Genomic DNA, 20,054 nt, shown 5'->3' on the forward strand with positions numbered 1-20,054 from the left:
TATTCTTAGCTCAAACATAATAAGGTATCTTGAACAGAACGATGTCCTCAATGCCAACCAGAATGGGTTTCAAAAACATTTATCTCGGGAAACCCAACTCTCACTTTTCGCACATGACATTCTGAAAGCTTTGGTTCAAGGCAGTCAGGTAGATGCTAAATTTCTTGATTTCCTAAAAGCATTTGGCTCAGTACCATACCTTTGCTTATTGTCAAAAGTATGGTCGTATGGGGTATTAAGTGAAATTTGTGTCTGGAGTGAGGACTTTTTGGCAGGGAGGATGCAGTATGGTATCTGGATGGAGAGTCATCGTCAGATGTAGAAGTAACTTCGAGTTTGCCCCAGGGAAGTGTATTGGGACACTTGCTGTTCATGCTGTATATTGATGGTCTTGCAGACAATAGTAATAGTAAAATCAGGCATTTTCCAGATGATGCAGTTCTGTATAATGAAGTACTACCTGAGGGAACCAGCATAAATATTGTCTGATCTTGGTAAGATTTCAGAGTAGCGCAGAGATTGGCAATGTGCTCTAAATTTTCAGAAATGTAAAATTTTGCAGTTACATAACAAAACAAAAACATAGTATCCTGTGATTATAATATCAATGAGTTACTGTTGGAATCGCCAACTTGTACAAATACCTGGGTGTAACACTTTGTAGGGATATGAAATTGAATGATCATGTAGGTTCAGTTGTGGGTAAAGTAGGTGGTAGATTTCAGTTTATTGGTAGAACACTGGGGAGATTGCTTACAAATCACTTATGCTACCAGTTGTAGAATATTGCTCAAGTATGTGGGACCTGTACCAGATAGGACTAACAGGAAATACTGAACGTATACAGAGAAGGGCAACACGAATGCTCACAGGTGTTTGATCTGTGGGAGAGTATAACAGAGATACCGAAGGAACTTAACTGGCAGACTCTTGAAGACAGATTAAACTATTCTGAGAAAGTATATTAACATGGTGTCAAGAACAGGATTTAAATCATTACTCTAGGGATAAACTACAGCCTCCTACGTATCGCTCACATAGGAATCATGAGGATAATATTAGAATAATTACTGCGCGCATGGATGCATTCAAATAATTTTCTTCCTGTGCTCCTTATGTGACTGGAACAGGAAGAAATCCTAATAAATCCTAATAACTGGTACAATGGGACATACCCTCTGCCATGCACCTCATGGTAGTTTGCAGAGCTATGAAATTAAAGTCAATCCCAGTAAATGGGCAAGTCATGCCAACAGCCACAGGAAGAAAAGGTCATTAAATCTGCTAGTGGTAGCAACTCCCACAACAGGAAATATTTTTTTTGGTTGGATGCATTTTTTGCTTCTAGATTTAAAATTCAGGACTCAGTCAATATAGTCGCTGATGATATTTCCTTTAAGAATCTGGATTTACAGAACAACACTGTCTGAATGGGTTCTTCGGTGAGCAACAAGTTACGTAGCTTACTGGATGTGAAATAACTCAGCCATGTTGTGTGATTCTGAACATGACTCAAATTTCATAATCCTTACATTATTTAGAAAAGGACATTAAATATGAAAATCACATTAAATCACAGACTGAACAACAAAAAGACAGTTGTCCATTTGAGCTTTCGCCCTAAAAGACTTATTCTAAGTGGAAAACACACACACACACACACACACACACAGTACCACTGTCTTGGAAGGCCTTTTGGCCAGAAGCTCAGATGTATAGCAATCTTTTTGTTGTGACGGTCTGCAACTCAGTGTCTCCTATATGGTGAGTAGCAATCCATCCTGTCATAATACTGTTATTCTATCCCAGATTTTCCATTGTTTAAATTCACATTAAAAACTTATCTTCTTACCAGAAAAATTTTGGTCTTGGCCAGAAATGCATGCAGCATGGCATTTGTGTTCTGGTCTCACAAATAGCCAGTCAAGTTTACCCGAAAAACTGTAATGACAGTGCAAATAAACTACTTGGAAACAGTAAAAGAGGTCCTTCTAATTAACATCTAACTGAGAAAATTTAATATATATTTTTGTGGAATTGAGCCCCATTTAATGAAAGATGATAGACCTTGGATAGGTCAGATTGTTACTCGTATGTGGCTACATGAAACAGCTTGTCAAGAGACTATAACAGTTGGCACTGTTCTTAAGTAACTACAACTTAACTATCTGCTGTTGATATTTTTGCTAGCATACTAATACTAATGCATTATTATTGGTACCAATGAAATCAAACATGAGGTCTGATGCTCAAGAAATACTTTGTTTTCAAATAAACAAAGAATACAAAATGTGTTAGATGGTTTTCTGCTAAGAGGCCATCATGTAAATCACAAAACACTAGAACACCCAACACTTCTCACAAAGTCAAACAACACACACACACACACACACACACACACACACACACACACACACACACAATTTGTTGCAATCCACCACCAACTATTCAGGCTGCTTTCACTTGAGACAAAAAATGACGAATATAGAGTAGCCACACCACACACATTCAGAAAGTGCATTTTTTAAAATATTACATAGAGATCATTGGAATATCTCATGAATTAACAATCCAGCAATACTATGTACGCACTAGCAAGGTCACGACACAGATAACACTACTTGTGTGTTGGACATGCACACAGAATGAAATCTTGAGAACACCTTATTATTGACTTTGCAACTTCTTTTTCTGGAGGCTTCAAAGTTCATAGTGGCCAACCCATAGTTGAATTTTTCTTTTGTAGTACATATGACAGCAGAATGATCCCCTATCAAGATTTACTACAAAATGATATTGAAGGGTATCGCAAGGGGTTGTGAAAATCAGTACACCACAGTTAACATCTACTACATTTACTGAATTCTGACAAAGGAATGGTTTTATCTACATGAAATCTCTGCCATTTCGTCCTTCAAATGTACCAACAGAATGTGTGATGCTGACTTTTAAAGTCATAATAAAGTCAGTAGGAAACCCTCCAAAGAAACAGTATATTTTTGAGTAATTGCAGATCTACTTCCATACATAGTTGCAGCCCAGCAGATATCCTGCATGAATGATGCCATTGAGTACTACTAGATCTCCTCTGGCCAGCACAACCATGTGCTGAAATTCTGCCAGCATCCACAGTTACAGGCAGTCTCTTAGGCCTGTGACCACACAGAGAGACACTGAATGAGTTGAGTACCTGCCACCATTCACAGAAGCCATGGCCAGTAACCTTTTATGGTTGAGCCATAGGCAGACACACGATCTATCACTGGAATTAATGGTTACCATGACAGTTAAGTGACCTTTTAGCTGGTCCTGAAACTATGGAAAGAGGTGGAAAAGTAGTACCATCAGCATCAACAATCCTTTCTGGAAATGGTGCAGCACAGTGTTCATCCTTCATTTCTCAACACAACTGAAGTGAAAGATTAGTAACTGATGGAAACTGTTCACTGTGTCCAACCACAGAAGTGTCCAGCAGCTGAGGTCTACATACTGTTGGATCCACCTTGCACTTGTGGCATCCTATGTGCATGCACAGTTCACATTATGATTCAAAGCAGACCACTCAGTGGTGTTATCTTCAACTATACCCCCCCCCCCCCCCCCTCCCCTTTTTACTAACTAGGATGCTAACAGTCTTAAGGTATGGTTGAAAAGGGGGAGAGATCTTGTATTCCCACTTGATTAACAGCTGACATACTACTCTGAATCAACTAGCAACCTCCTGGTAACATGCTCATGAGTTTCATAAAACACAAACAAGCATCTCTATCATGATGTCACATGGGCCAATCCTGTGACCAGTAAATGGGCATAAAACTGGGACAGCAGTTGGTGACGAATTAGGAAAAATATCAACTGTTGAAGTGCTATTTGGTATGTACTTCCATTTGTGCAGTATAGCCTATGGACTTAATGTGATTCACTTATTGATGGTCTTTGGCAAACTGTTCAGTTGCTAATGATGACCTCATGTCATAAGTGGACATGCTTGTCTGGTTTGATCAACAAATGAGTACCTTGACACTACACACATGGTTTTCCACTGTCCGTAAGCCGTTTATGAGAAAACTTTTACCTTGTTCTCTTACATGTCATATCACATGAGATGAGGTGCTACCCATGGTGACAGAATGGTGTCTACTGTATGAAGCCTCATAGTTAGAAAGAGACTGCCATGAGACCCATGCTTGGATGTTATGAAGGAGAACAAGATTTTAAACTGTAATCACTTTGCTTTGAAAATGTTTGAATTCACATTTGAAGATAATTCTGTACTGCATTCATGGGTATCTGTGAACATTGCTAGGCTATGTATGCATTTCTTCATGTGCATCAACAATGAAATCAAATTACTAGTTACTACTGATTGTAGGCCCTGGGAGTAGACAACATTCCATTAGAACTACTGACAGCCTTGGGAGAGCCAGTCCTGACAAATCCCTACCATCTGGTGAGAAAAATGTATGAGACAAGCAAAATACCCTCAGACGTCAAGAAGAATATAACAATTCCAATCCCAAAGAAAGCAGATGTTGACAGATGTGTAAATTACCAAACTATCAGTTTAATAAGCCACGGCTGCAAAACACTAACACAAATTCTTTACAGACGAATGGAAAAACTGGTAGAAGCCGACCTCGGAGAAGATCAGTTTAGATTCTGTAGAAATGTTAGAACACGTGAGGCAATACTGATCCTACAGCTTATCTTAGAAGCTAGATTAAGAAAAGCAAACCTACATTTCTAGCATTTGTATACTTAGAGAAAGCTTTTGACAATGTTGACTGGAATACTCTTTTTCAAATTCTGAAGGTGGCAGAGGTAAAATAGAGGGAGCAAAAGGCTATTTACAATGTATACAGAAACCAGATGGCAGTTATAAGAGTTGAGGGACATGAAAGAGAAGCAGTGGTTGGGAAGGGAGTGAGACAGGGGTGTAGCCTCTCCCTGATGTTATTCAATCTGTATATTGAGCAAGCAGTAAAGGAAACAAAAGAAAAATTTGGAGTAGGTATTAAAATCCATGGAGAAGAAATAAAAACTTTGAGGTTCGCCAATGACATTGTAATTCTGTCAGAGACAGCAAAGGACTTGGAAGAGCAGTTGAATAGAATGGACAGTGTCTTGAAAGGAGGATATAAGATGAACATCAACAAAATCAAAACGAGGATAATGGAATGTAGTCGAATTAAGTCGGGTGACGCTGAGGGAATTAGATTAGGAAATGAGACACTTAAAGTAGTAAAGGAGTTTTGCTATATGGAGAGCAAAATAACTGATGATGGTCAAAGTAGAGAGGATATAAAATGTAAACTGGCAATGGCAAGGAAAGCGTTTCTGAAGAAGAGGAATTTCATAATGTCAAGTATAGATTTAAGTGTCAGGAAGTCGTTTCTGAAAGTATTTGTATAGAGTGTAGCCATGTATGGAAGTGAAACATGGATGATAAATAGTTTGGACAAGAAGAAAATAGAAGCTTTTAAAATGTAGTGCTACAGTAGAATGCTGAAGGTTAGATGGGTAGATCACATAACTAATGAGGAGGTACTGAATAGAATTGGGGAGAAGAGGAGTTTGTGGCACAACTTGACAACAAGAAGGGATCGGTTGGTAGGACATGTTCTGAGGCATCAAGGGATCACCAATTTAGTATTGGAGGGCAGCGTGGAGGGTAAAAATCGTAGAGGGAGACCAAGAGATGAAAGCACTAAGCAGGTTCAGAAGGGTGTAGGCTGCAGTAAGTACTGGCAGATGAAGCAGCTTGCACAGGATAGAGTAGAATGGAGAGCTGCATCAAACCAGTCTCAGGACTGAATACCACAAAAACAAGTGATTCTTCAACTCTGCTGCAATGACAGTATTAATATATTTTTGATGCACAGAGAATAGTTGTATTTACATTTGTGCTAAGTTACATCTATTTTATATCATGAAAGTAAATCCAGTTTCATGCATTGTGAGTAGTTATGTGCAAAGTCTTACTTGTTTACAATTACTTAACAGATTTTTGAACAATATGAATCAGGACTGATTGCTGATCTCCACATACAGGGGTGTTGTACACCAGACAGGCACATTTAAAAGTAGACTGCTCACCTCGTATTCTTGCCTTGAACTACCACTATCGACCACCACCACAACAAAGGCAGTTGGTTCTCAGTGCCTGCTGATGACAGTGGTCATGTGTGGGTGAGCTGTGTGTGTATTAGTGTATGTGCATTTTTCTAAAGGATTTTGTCTGGTAGTTATATCTACTTTTAGATGTGCCTGCTGCTCAATGCATCCTTTGTGTGGTGAGAGGCAGCATATCCTAATTCAGATTGTTATTCTGTCATGGATTTTCCATAAATTTTTAACATCTACTTGGCTTGTGCAGGATTTACCAGCTGCCATGTACTGTGAAAATGACCATGTACTGTGAAAATGATAAATATGGTTTGACCTTAGCTGCGCTATATTATATTTCATATTCCTATGACTAATTTCTATGTTAGCAGATTATCAAGTGATACTTGCAGTGTGAACTTACATCACACAAATATTAACAGTAGCTAAGAGGATGAAAAATATGATACAATGAAGGTGCCTTTGCAGGTATATTTAAATGCAAGCTAACCTAGCAGCTGATGAGTTCAACAAGATGTCTGAACGACAAACTGTGCAACGTGTATTTCCCAGTTTTTGACTAATGTACTGTACTCACAGTTCATATGTTGCTACAGCCAGCCATATGAAACTGTAATTGGTACACAATCTGAAAATTTCACTGTTGATGGGATATTAAGACCTGAGAAAAGCAGTGTGCTAAATAAGAAATTTCACTATGGTTTATGTTCATGTTACAACATAGGAACTGTTTGCAGTAACTTTTTAATGTACTATTGTTTGAATCCTGACAGCTACAGCTGGATCTTCTGAGAGCAGCCAAATAAAATAAATTTTTCTTTTCCTCACTTTACAGTATCTGGTGGAGGCAGGATGGGCAGCCGACGGAAAAATAGTGGGTGTGACAGAGCCAAGGCGTGTGGCTGCTACGACTTTAGCAATGAGAGTTGCAGATGAAAAAAACTGCATGGTTGGTCAACTTGTTGGCTACAGCATTCGCTTTGATGATCATTTTGATCCTGAACACACTAAAATAAAAGTGAGTGCCATGAATTGATTGGACTATTATGAATCTTGTAATCACTCAGGTTTTCGTGGTATGCTTGATTAGAAGTGTGCTTTTGTGTTTTCAGCCAAGTTGTTGATTCTATTTTTATGCGGAATGAGTTTCTTAATGTGAAAATTCATCTGTTTGTTTTAGAAGAGAAGGATTGATTTTGTCTTACAAAGAGAGGAAATAAATGGCAATAAAATGTTACATTTTCTGTTCATAAGAACATCATAATTTAGTAAAATGGTGTGTTGATTCATTTGTTTATTAAAGACTCTTCATCATAGAAGTAAGTTGTAAGGTAAATTGCTGCAAGAAATTTTTGAAGTGACCATACCAGAGTAGGTGCTTCCTTTCTGTGTAGTCTAGGATTGTGCTTTCAACATTCATAACCTCTCTGATCCTTTCATTTCTAATATGATCAAGCCTGGAATATCCACAACTCCGTCTCCAGAAAGCCATCTCGACAGCCAGCAGGTGATCTTTCTGCCTCTGAGTTAGTTCCCACAGCTTTGCACCATATGTTGTGATAATTTCAATAATTGTGAGGTAGATGGTATGTTTTGTTTTGCACATTATGTTTTCATTCCAGAGAATACCATGTAGTTGTTTTATGGCTCGCTTGCCCTGGCCACTTTTATTTCTTATATAATCCATATTTCTACCATTGGATGACAGTGTCACTTCCAGGAACTTGAAATTATAACACCCTTTAATGTAGCAGCACCGAGTTGTAAGTCGTTAACAGCATTTTCTCCAACTTTCAGATATTCTGTTTTAGATATGTTTATGACAAGACCCCAATTTGCATCTTCCCCATCTCCAGCTACTAACACTTGGTTGTCAGCAAAAAATAAAGTGAACAAGATCTCATCGTCTATGGGGATACCCATTCCTCCACATTTCCTTTTCCAGGATTTTAGTGCCTCCTCTAGATAGACCTTAAAGAGTGTAGGGGTGAGTGTGTATCCCTGGCGTAGCCCCTTGTCATCTTAAACTCTTGAGTTAGTTGATTTCTCACTTTTCTCATTGCAGTACAACCTTGGTAGAGGAGTCTGACAGCTTTCACATAGCTCGGTGACCCGTTATTATTAATTAGAATTGTCCTTAGCTTGCTCTGTGGAACTGTGTCATAAGACCCCCTTGCTGTCCTTTTCTCCATTAGGTTTTTGAGGATAAATACTCCATCAGTACAGGAGCGACCAGATCTGAATGAGACCGATGACCGCTGCTGTCTGGTCCCTTAAACCCACAAACCGACCAACCAGATCTGAATCCATTTTGTTCTTCAGATTCAGTTATTTCTTCTTCTATCCTCTTTTTTAGGATACAGCCATAGACTCTCATCATGGATGGCATCACACAAATACCATGATAGTTTGCACAATTTCTCCTGTTGCCATTCTTAAATTTTGATGTAATTGTTTCCTTTTTCCACTCCTTTGGGGTTTCGTTACCTCTAAGGCATTTGTCAAAAATCGCTGCCAATATCTCGAACAGTTTTGACAGTGCTGCTTTAACCTGTTCTGTATAAATTAATCCTGGACCTGGCGAATTTATGTTTTTCATGGCATTAATTGTAATTTGCACTTCCTTTGGGGTTTTCAATGGTATATTAACATTATTGATTTCAGTGTCTGGTGGGTTCTCAGTGAATGCCGCTCTGTTCTCAGTTAGTAGTCCTTGGTAGTGTTGTACTCATCTTGCATGCTAATGAGGTTTATATCTGTTTTGTCTTTATTCTGTGTTCTCATTGTTTTTAATACCTTCCAGGCTTTATTAGCTCATGTATTCCCCATGCTTTTTTCTATCTCTTCACCGGTTTTCTGCCAGGCTTCGTTTTTTGCGTTAAGTGTTGTCTTTTCTCCTGTCTCTGTATTACTGCCAATCATTGTCTGATCTTGAGTTCAACCATTTATTATAAGTTTTCTACTTACTTTCTACCTTCTCTTGTACCAAGTGCTTCCACCACTCATCATATGTTCTATTACTCTTTTGGATTTCTTTTTTTCCCAGTGCTTCATCAGCTGTGTTATGGATGGCTTCTTTAACCATCTCATACATCGTATCTGCAGAGGTTTCTTCAATGGCAGCAAGTTTTTTTGCTAGCCTTTGCTGGTACAAGAAACAGATAGTACTGTGGTCAAGGTTTTGTAAATTATATTGGGTATTATTGGCTTTCACTGGTTCAGTTTCCACTTGAATTTCTGTGTCTTTGATAAACTTGAATAATATCTTAGACATTGGCAAAAAATGGTCTGATTCGCACTCTGCACATCTTACAACCCTCACGTCTTGTATAATAGCTTTGTTGTTTGTTTTATTATGACATAATCTATAATGGACTAGAGGTTAACGCTTCGTTTTGTCCATGTATATTTGTGGATGTCCGTATGCCCGAACCACCCATTCAGAATTCTTAAGTCATTTTACATGCTGAATTCTATCAATCTTTCACCGTTATTGTTTATGATTTCGTCACCACATTGACACACTATGTTGTCACTAGCTTTGCATCCTATTTTGGCATTTAGGTCTCCTAGTAAAATGACTTCTTTGCGATTCCCTAAGTTTTCAAGAGATCTTGCCAATTGAGTGTAGAATAAGTCTTTCTTCACTACATCAGCGTTGTCGTTTGGTGAATAGACTGCAATAATCACCACAGAATGGCCCTTTATTTTCATCTGAGCTTGCAGAATTTTATAACTGACATCTTCCCAGCTGGATAGGTTTTCCTTGAATTGTACGGCAATGGCAACTCCACTTTGGGCCCGTTGTTCCTTTGGTACTCCACTATAAATATATATGTAATCATTTGTCTCTTCTGTACCATGCCCATTCACTTTGTTTTCTGTTAGGCCCATTATGTCGACGTCAAGGCGCTTTATTTCTTTAAAAACTTCACATTTATTTGTAGAAATTCCTTGTATATTCCATGTTGCAATTCTCATTGTCCTTTTTCATGCCTGTTGTCGTCTTCGCTGTGATCCATTCTGTTCCGAGGCTAAATTGGGAAGTTTTGCAAGTGATTTGTTTTGCTAGGATGGAGTGCACGTCCAATGCCTAACCCCTGACTTGGGGGACCAGGTGATTTTTAATCGTGGTTTTCTTCCACTAGATGATCGCCTTTCTGGGCCCAGAGACTCTGTGTCTATTTCTCCCTTGGCTACCTGTGGGATTGAGGTGCCACTTACGCCAAGTCTGGTGCTTCCGTAATCCTGGGCATGGGTAATGCTTTATACCCTGGGATACTGGGTCCCCAGCAGAACTTTGTCATCAGCTTGAAAGTCGGGTCCACCCTTGTGATGTAAATGTGCGTGCTGAGAATTAATCAAGTGTGCTTAGAGAAGGGGGCTCTAAGCACCTTGGGCTGGGTTAATGTGTGTCTTTGGTTCCATGCACAAAAGCTGAAGGGTAAGTAAATAAATACTGCTCACGCAAATGGCCTTTTGCAGTGGAACCCTAGTCCCTGTCAGATCACCGAAATTAAGCACTGTCAGGCATGTCCGGCAGTTGGTTGGGGACCTACGAGCTCTGGAGCTCTGTGATAACTGGGGTGCACTCAGTCCTTGTGAGGTCAATTGAGGAGCTACTTGACAGTGAAGTAGCAAACCAAACATCGAGGTATCAGTCCCATCAGATTAGGGAAGGAAATCAGCTGTGCCCTGTCAAAGGAACCATTCCAGAATTTCCCTGAAGTGATTTAGGGAAATCATGGGAAACCTAAATCAGGATGGCCAGACACAGGTTTGTACTGTCATCCTCCCGAATGTGAGTCCAGAGTGCTGCTTTGCTTTATAATGTCGTAGCTGAAACTGGGTACAGTCTGCAGCCGTTCCAAACTGATTGTGCGATGTTAAAAATCAGATCTTGCAAGCAGAAAAAAATTCTTAGCCCATATGAAGTACTCTAACACATGAAACTTCCTTTCAGATTAAAACTGTGTGCCCGACCGAAACTCGAACTCGGGACCTTTGCCTTTCGCGGGCAAGTGCTCTACCATCTGAGCTACCGAAGCACGACTCAAGCCCGGTACTCACAGCTTTACTACTGCCAGTATCTCGTCTCCTACCTTCCAAACTTTACAGAAGCTCTCCTGCGAACCTTGCAGAACTAGCACTCTCTCATTCTGGATACTCTAATACAGTGTAAGTGAAATTTTATTAGTTTGTCCAAGGAAATGCCACAAGTCTGTGAGAATTCTGCAGGGTTCTGAGTGATACATTATTAGTTGGATGATATCCCTATATAATGATGATATGTAGTGCATTGCTACCAGAGTAGCAACTATCCAAAATCTGTGGCATTTTTCAAGTTTGTGACTGAAGATTTTGATTGTCTCCTGACACTTGTTGCTTGATGGGGCAACTGGCCAACTAAGATGAGGGTGTTGCTGGGGAAATTGAGTGGGGTGTGGAATAGGCCGAGTGAGGCAAAAGGCAGGTGAAGAATTATGAAAGGTCACAGTTTGATAAAATAAACAGCTGATGCAGGGCGGGTGTGGGGTAGGCATGTAAGGAACATACAGAATGGGGAAAGTAGGGAGAGCACCAGGGTAACAATACGGAGTAGGAGAAAGATATAGAAGTTGGAAACTGATTCCAGTGAGGGAACTGGGATGGAGTGGAGGACAAGAGAGAGGGGATGTGAGAGTGTGGTTTGTTGCGAAAAGGGTGGAATGGAGCAGGAAAAAGTGGGGGTGGGGAATTGGAAAAATGATTATGGGGGAAGACTAGTGTAGAGTGAGACTGGAGGAAGAGGAATATCGGACATATTTCAGGGAGAGTACCCAGATGTGCAATTCAAAAAAGCTGGTCTTGATAAGGAGAATCCAAGTGGAATGTCATGTGTTTGAAGCAGCCACTGAAGTTGACCACATTGTATTGTACAGTATGATCAACAACAGTGTAGTCTAGCTGACCTTTGGGCACCACTTGGTATTGGACTTTGATGTGAGTGGTTAGTTTGTTAGTGACCAGGCCTATGTCCATGTACAATACTCTGCAGTGATTGCAGCAGGCGTAATATATGATGTATCTTCTTTCATATGTGTCTCCCATTAACAGTATAAAATATGCCAATGACAGGGCTTGAGTAGGAGGTGGTGAGCAACAGTATGGAACAATGCTTGCACTTAGGTTTGCCATATTCTTCTTCTTTAAATGCCTGGCATTACTTGATTTACAATGACAAGCAGTCCCTTTCTCACTATGTCAAGTGTGTTGCTGGGGCTCTTTGTGGACCAGAATTGTCTTTCTGACCTTGTCCAAAAATGGATCTTCTGTGCCATATGATGTTGTTGTTATGGTCTTCAGTCCTGAGACTGGTTTGATACAGCTCTCCATGCTACTTTATCCTGTGCAAGCTTCTTCATCTCCCAGTACCTACTGCAACCTACATCCTTCTGAATCTGCTTAGTGTATTCATCTCTTGGTCTTCCTCTACGATTTTTACTCTCCAAACTGCCCTCCAATACTAAATTGGTGATCCCTTGATGCCTCAGAACATGTCCTACCAACCAATCCCTTCTTCTGGTCAGGTTGTGCCACAAACTCCTCTTCTCCCCAATCCTATTCAATATTTCCTCATTAGTTATGTGATCTACACATCTAATCTTCAGTACTCTTCTGTAGCACCACATTTCGAAAGCTTCTGTTCTCTTCTTGTCCAAACTATTTATTGTCCATGTTTCACTTCCATACATGGCTACACTCCATACAAATACTTTCAGAAATGACTTCCTGACACTTAAATCTATACTCAATGTTAACAAATTTCTCTTCTTCAGAAACGCTTTCCTTGCCATTGCCAGTCTACATTTTATATCCTCTCTACTTCGACCATCATCAGTTATTTTGCTCCCCAAATAGCAAAACTCATTCACTACTTTAAGTGTCTCATTTCCTAATCTAATTCCCTCAGCATCACCCGACTTAGGTCGACTACATTCCATTATCCTCGTTTTGCTTTTGTTGATGTTCATCTTATATCCTCCTTTCAAGACACTGTCCATTCCATTCAACTGCTCTTCCAAGTCCTTTGCTGTCTCTGACAGAATTACAATGTCATTGGCGAACCTCAAAGTTTTTATTTCTTCTCAATGGATTTTAATATCTACTCCGAACTTTTATTTTGTTTCCTTTACTGCTTGCTCAATATACAGATTAAATAACATCGGGGAAAGGCTACAACCCTGTCTTACTCCCTTCCCAACCACTGCTTCTCTTTCATGTCCCTCGACTCTTATAACTGCCATCTGGTTTCTGTACAAATTGTAAATAGCCTTTCGTTCCCTGTATTTTACCCCTGCCACCTTTAGAATTTGAAAGCGAGTATTCCAGTCAACATTGTCAAAAGCTTTCTCTAAGTCTACAAATGCTAGAAATGTAGGTTTGCCTTTCCTTAATCTTTCTTCTAATATAAGTCGTAAGGTCAGTATTGCCTCACGTGTTCCAGTATTTCTACGGAATCCAACCTGATCTTCCCCGAGGTCAGCTTCTACTAGTTTCTCCATCCGTCTGTACAGAATTTGTGTTAGTATTTTGCAGCTGTGACTTATTAAACTGATTGTTCGGTAATTTTCACATCTGTCAACACCTGCTTTCTTTGGGATTGGAATTATTATATTCTTCTTGAAGTCTGAGGGTATTTTGCGTGTCTCATACATCTTGCTCACCAGCTGGTAGAGTTTTGTCAGGACTGGCTCCCCCAAGGCCGTCAGTAGTTCTAATGGAATGTTGTCTACTCCCGGGGCCTTGTTTCGAGTCAGGTCTTTCAGTGCTCTGTCAAACTCTTCACGCAGTATCATATCTCCCATTTCATCTTCATCTATATCCTCTTCCATTTCTATAATATTGTCCTCAAGAACATCGCACTTGTATAGACCCCCTATATACTCCTTCCACCTTTCTGCTTTTCCTTCTTTGGTTATAACTGGGTTTCCATCTGAGCTCTTGATGTTCATACAAGTGGTTCTCTTATCTCCAAAGGTCTCTTTAATTTTCCTGTAGGCAGTATCTATCTTACCCCTAGTGAGATAAGCCTCTACATCCTTACATTTGTCCTCTAGCCATCCTTGCTTAGCCATTTTGCACTTCCTGTCGATCTCATTTTTGAGGCGTTTGTATTCCTTTTTGCCTGCTTCATTTACTGAATTTTTATATTTTCTCCTTTCACCAATTAAATTCAATATTTCTTCTGTTACTCAAGGAATTCTATTTGCCCTTGTCTTTTTACCTACTAGATTGTCTGCTGCCTTCACTACTTCATCCCTCAAAGCTACCCATTCTTCTTCTACTGTATTTCTTTCCCCCATTCCTGTCAATTGTTCCCTTATGCTCTCCCTGAAACTCTGTACAACCACTGGTTCTTTCAGTTTATCCAGGTGCCATCTCCTTAAATTCCCACCTTTTTGCAGTTTCTTCAGTTTTAATCTACCGGTCATAACCAATAGATTGTGGTCAGAGTCCACATCTGCCCCTGGAAATGTCTGACAATTTAAAACCTGGTTCCTAAATCTCTGTCTTACCATTATATAATCTATCTCATACCTTTTAGTATCTCCAGGGTTCTTCCATGTATACAACCTTCTTTCATGGTTCTTAAACCAAGTGTTAGCTATGATTAAGTTATGCTCTGTGCAAAATTCTACCAGGCGGCTTCCTCTTTCATTTCTTAGCCCCAATCCATATTCACCTACTATATTTCCTTCTCTCCCTTTTCCTACACTCGAATTCCAGTCACCCATGACTATTAAATTTTCGTCTCCCTTCACTATCTGAGTAATTTCTTTTATTTCATCATACATTTCTTCAATTTCTTTGTCATCTGCAGAGCTAGTTGGCATATAAACTTGTACTAATGTAGCAGGTGTGGGCTTCATATCTATCTTGGCCACAATAATGCATTCACTATGCTGTCTGTAGTAGCTTACCCGCATTCCTATTTTCCTATTCATTATTCATCCTACTCCTGCATTACCCCTATTTGATTTTGTGTTTATAACCCTGTATTCACCTGACCAAAAGTCTTGTTCCTCCTGCCACCAAACTTCACTAATTCCCACTATATCTGACTTTAACCTATCCATTTCCCTTTTTAAATTTTCTAACCCACTTGCCCGATTAAGGGATCTGACATTCCACGATCCGATCCATAGAACGCCAGTTTTCTTTCTCCTGATAATGACATCCTCTTGAGTAGTCCCCACCCGGAGATCCGAATGGGGGACTATTTTACCTCCGGAATATTTTACCCAAGTGGACGCCATCATCATTTAATCATACAGTAAAGCTGCATGCCCTCGGGAAAAATTACGGCCGTAGTTTCCCCTTGCTTTCAGCTGTTCACAGTACCAACACAGAAGGCCATTTTGGTTTTTGTTACAAGGCCAGATCAGTCAATCATCCAGACTGTTGCCCTTGCAACTACTGAAAAGGTTGCTGCCCCTCTTCAGGAACCACACGTTTGTCTGGCCTCTCAACAGATACCCCTCCATTGTGGTTGTACCTATAGTACGACTATCTGTATCGCTGAGGCCTGCAAGCCTTCCTACCAACGGCAAGGTCCATGGTTCATTGGGGAGGGGGGGGGGGGGGGGGATGCCATATGATATAAACACACAAAACACCTGCTGAGCCCTCTCTGCCACTTAGTACCAACTAGGATCAGAACAAATAAATCACATTCTCCACAGAGTTTTCAACTATATTCATCAAGCCTTGAAATGTGGAATACTCTCCCTATTCCTCTTAAGTGGTAAGTAGTATAACTGGGCATTGTGGGACAGAGTGCATCATTGTAAGATTTCTAATGACATCATCAGTGATGTCATAAGTTGTCAGATTTCACCCCTCCCCCACACCCTCTGACATAGACCAATAGTTCTGTGTATAAAATGGTGGGAAATTCAAAACAACTAGGGTTATCCATCCCTCTCCTACGATGTCTTTATGAAAGTATACCTATTGTTCTAAGTATAAACTGGTGGGAAATTAAAATGTCTAAGAAGGTGCATTGCACTGATGATGTGAAATTCAAGGATAGTCTGTATGATGTCATAATCCTAGATGGTGATCTGAGGATACTAGTGCAGTCTGTATGATGTCAGAATCCAAAATGGCGACTGTTGCATGGGAAATAACTAGCCTGAACTGACCTGCTACTTTCAGTGACAAAAATGACACTTAACATGGTCAAATAACTTATGGGAATGCAGACGGGTGACATCATTGACAGCTGCTGACATTTTGACTGTAGCATACCCAAAAGATGACCGAAATAAGAAGTTATCAATGGTGAAATTAATAATCAACAGGTGTTAAAGCAGAAACTCTGTCCCTCTGTTTTTTGACAAGTGAGAGAGCAGAATTCTATCCAGTAATTTAAACAAGAACCATCATCTCTATTTATATGGTTACTTGCTAATTCCATTTCAACAGGTTCCCTAATAACACTAATCAACTAACTACAAGGCCTTGAAACCTGCATGTTTTTTTCAGATATATAGATGATACTTTTGTTGTTTGGCCGCACGGCCATGAGAATTTGAATTACTTCTTAGAACACCTGAATTCAATCCAGTTGAATATTTATTTCACAATGGAGTTGGAAAAGAACAGCTGTCTTTCTGTGCATGATGTTTTGGTCAGAGGGAAAGTGGAGTGTTCGTTGGGACCTGTTGTCTATAGGCAGTGTACTCATACTGACTTGTTTCTGCAGACTCACAGTTGTCACCATCCGGCTCAATGTGAAGGAGTGTATCTTGATTCACAGGGTCCATATCATCTTGAACCCTGAGAGTGTGCCAGCTGATTTAGCCTGTCTTGAAGTCACCTTTCATCAGCATAGTTATAGCAAAAGACAGATTAGATGTGTGTTGCACTGTTGACCAACTGTGCACCAGGCAAGTGATGATAATACTGAGTTGGCACCAAAGTCTACGTCCTTTTTGCCTTACACAGGGAGCATTTTGAACAGAATTGGTTGTACTTTGTGGAAATATGATGTGAAGTGCGTTTTTCAATGACCTTCTAAGATCAAGATTCTTTTATATTCTGTAGAAGATGATCCTGGTTTCAATAAGGGAATGTCTACTGTATTCCTTGCAGTTGTGGCATATCATACATTGGTCAGACTATCAGGCTTGTGGGGGACTGGTATACTGATCATAAGTGTCATACACACTTACAACATACACACTTACAACAGCCAAGCCAATCCACCATTGCAGAACATTGTCTTGGCATCAGTCATCCTATGGAATATAACAACATGGAGATTCTGACATGTGCTTCCAGCTACTGTGGCAGTGTTATTAAGGGAGCTGTTGAAATTAAATTAGCATGTAACTTTATAAATAGAAATTGTTTTTGTTTAAATTATGCATGGAATCCTGCTCTCTCATTTGTCAAAAACAGAGGGCAGAATTTATGCTACTTGACCTGTTGATTATTATTTATTATTATTATTATTACAGGATTAATCAATACAAAGATTAATTAATAACAACATCTTATTGTATTCCTGTTATTCTGCGCCAAGCCTCTTTATCCAGTGCCTCTTCCTTGTCGATGCTCTGATGTTCCATTACTCCATTTATGTGGTGTGTCCAAGAATGTCATGATCTTCCACGTTAACGACTGCCAGGGGGGTTTCCATTCATAAACCTTCATCATATGTCCATACCATTTTAATGATTTTCTTTCAATTCTATCTATCACTGTATCATTTGTCTTCATTCTAGCTCTTACTTCATTATTAGTTTTCCTTTTGATTCTTGACATTCTGGCACTCCTACGCAAATAATCCATTTCCACAGCTATAAGTCTTCTTTTGAGATCCACATTTAAGATCCATAGTTCTGATCCATAGCATAGCACAGCACTGATTCAACCATTATCTTACCTGCTCTTTTCTTATTGCTGTTGGAAATATTCTTAGCCCACCAAAAAAAAAAAAAAAAAAAAAAAAAAAAAAATTCATACACCCTAACACTTTTCTGCTTCGCTGTATTCTATATTTTACTTCTATATAGCCCAATCCATTTTTATCAATATGTGCTTCAAGGTATTTAAATTTCTCTACCTCTCTCACAACTGCTTTGCCATTGACGTGTACTTCAAATTTAGCATCACTATTTGTTAGACTCATGTGTAGTCCCCATCTGTTCTATTCCTGATATAATTGTCGTATCATGAACTCAAGGTCATAATCATTTTATGCTATAATAGCTTGATCATCAGCAAAACTTAATGAAAATATCTTTACATCATTGACAGTGATTTCCATACCTCTAAAGCTGTTCTTCCAATTTCGGAGAGCCACTTCTACATATAAATTGAACAAGGTGGGTGACATACTGCAACCTTGACATTAATAGGTTCTGATAACTTTGAACCTCGTTTTATCTGTACCACATTATCTCTGTACATTTCAATAATAATTTGTGAAAGGTGATCATCCATACCTATATCTTTCACAGTTTCCCACAGCTTAGATCTAGGGACTGTATCATAAGCTTTTGCTAAATATACAAAGACAATGTGTAGCTCCTTCCCTACTGCTATAAATTTCTCCATTAGTTGTTGGAAAATAAATAGGTTATCTGCACATGATCTGTTCTGCCTGAACCTGCTTTGGTCTTCCCCAATATGGTGGCCAACATTATGTCTGGTTTTTTTTTTTTTTTTGAACGGTATCATGCCAAATAAGCGGCTCATTGTACAGTTGACACTAATGCCTCTATAGCAATTTGTGTCTTTTCTATTACCTTTCTTGAAAATAGAAACCATATATGACTTTTTCCATTATGAGGGAATTTCAATCCTTTTACAACAGTTGTTCATCAGCCAGGTTATTCGTTTCTTCAGATAAGTTATCTTCCTCCAGCCTTCAAAAATTCAACAGGAATGTTCCCTGGACCAGGTGAGTAGCCATTCTTCATTTTAATTAATGCACAATGCACTTCCTCTATTGTAATGTTTTATGTTTTGATCAGTTGCTTCCATCTTCTCTCGGTTCCCTTGTGTGTAATATGGCCTATCTTGCTGCAGTGTTGCCTTGAAAATGGCAGGGTGTGCTCTTGTTGAAGTATCAGCAGCTGTCAATGATGTGAACTGGCTGCATTACCATAAGTTATTGGAACATAGTATATGCCAGGAGAAACTAAGGTGTCAGTTTATATGTTTTCCCACATGCAAGTAGAAAGCTGTTATTTGCTTAGACATGCAGGACCTTGCAAGGCTATTTATAGCAGTCGTGGTTGTCAGGTCACTTACTCTAAGTATAGAATTCAAGATGTTCATTGGGTTTTCCCTGACATCACAGATATTGCTTGCACTAAGTTGAAGTCTATTAGTGCTACGTTTAAATTCATTTCAGAAATTGGGAGTCCACTTTCCCTAAGTTTAAATATGTTGCTAGCCCAGCTGCCAAATTTAACCAATTGCCCCCTCTGAAATTAAAGTTTAGACTGTTTTCTTCGCCCTTCTGACATTATAGTTTTAAAATTGTCACCATAAATTTCGAGCTAACATGTCTTAAGTTTAAGTCCACTCAGTGTGCCACTACTGTCTTACAGCCCACAGCAGACATATGAGTCTGGCACACCGCCAAACTATGTAGTCCCACTTGCCCTGGAGTCATGCTGAAGTGGGAACATGTGGGTTTCACTGCTTGTCAGTTGTGCAGTGAGCTGGCTTTACTGCTGCCACCCATGCACAATGTTCAGGATGTAGGCTATAGTGATGGTGTGGTGATGGGACTGCATGCAGTACACATTTGCCATAAAAACGTTTATTGTACTCGAAAGAATATAGCAACTCTTGATAAAGTAAATTCTGCTTACAATGTTTATTAGCTGGTGCTCACGGTTATGGTTTTGCACTGTAGTTCGACT

At 39.5% G+C, this 20,054-nt stretch overlaps 1 protein-coding gene across 3 annotated transcripts in view; it reads left to right on the forward strand.

The window, feature by feature from the left end:
• Nucleotides 1-20,054, forward strand: part of LOC126271933 (probable ATP-dependent RNA helicase DHX35) — a 208,887-nt gene that overhangs the window by 112,816 nt on the left and 76,017 nt on the right. For all 3 annotated transcript variants that reach the window (XM_049974353.1, XM_049974354.1, XM_049974355.1), the window contains exon 5: nucleotides 6,962-7,144. In XM_049974353.1, coding sequence (XP_049830310.1) covers nucleotides 6,962-7,144 — 183 coding nt within the window. The remainder of the gene's footprint in view (nucleotides 1-6,961; nucleotides 7,145-20,054) is intronic.

Source organism: Schistocerca gregaria, chromosome 5 (genome assembly GCF_023897955.1).
Source record: "Schistocerca gregaria isolate iqSchGreg1 chromosome 5, iqSchGreg1.2, whole genome shotgun sequence".
NCBI lineage: Eukaryota > Metazoa > Arthropoda > Insecta > Orthoptera > Acrididae > Schistocerca > Schistocerca gregaria.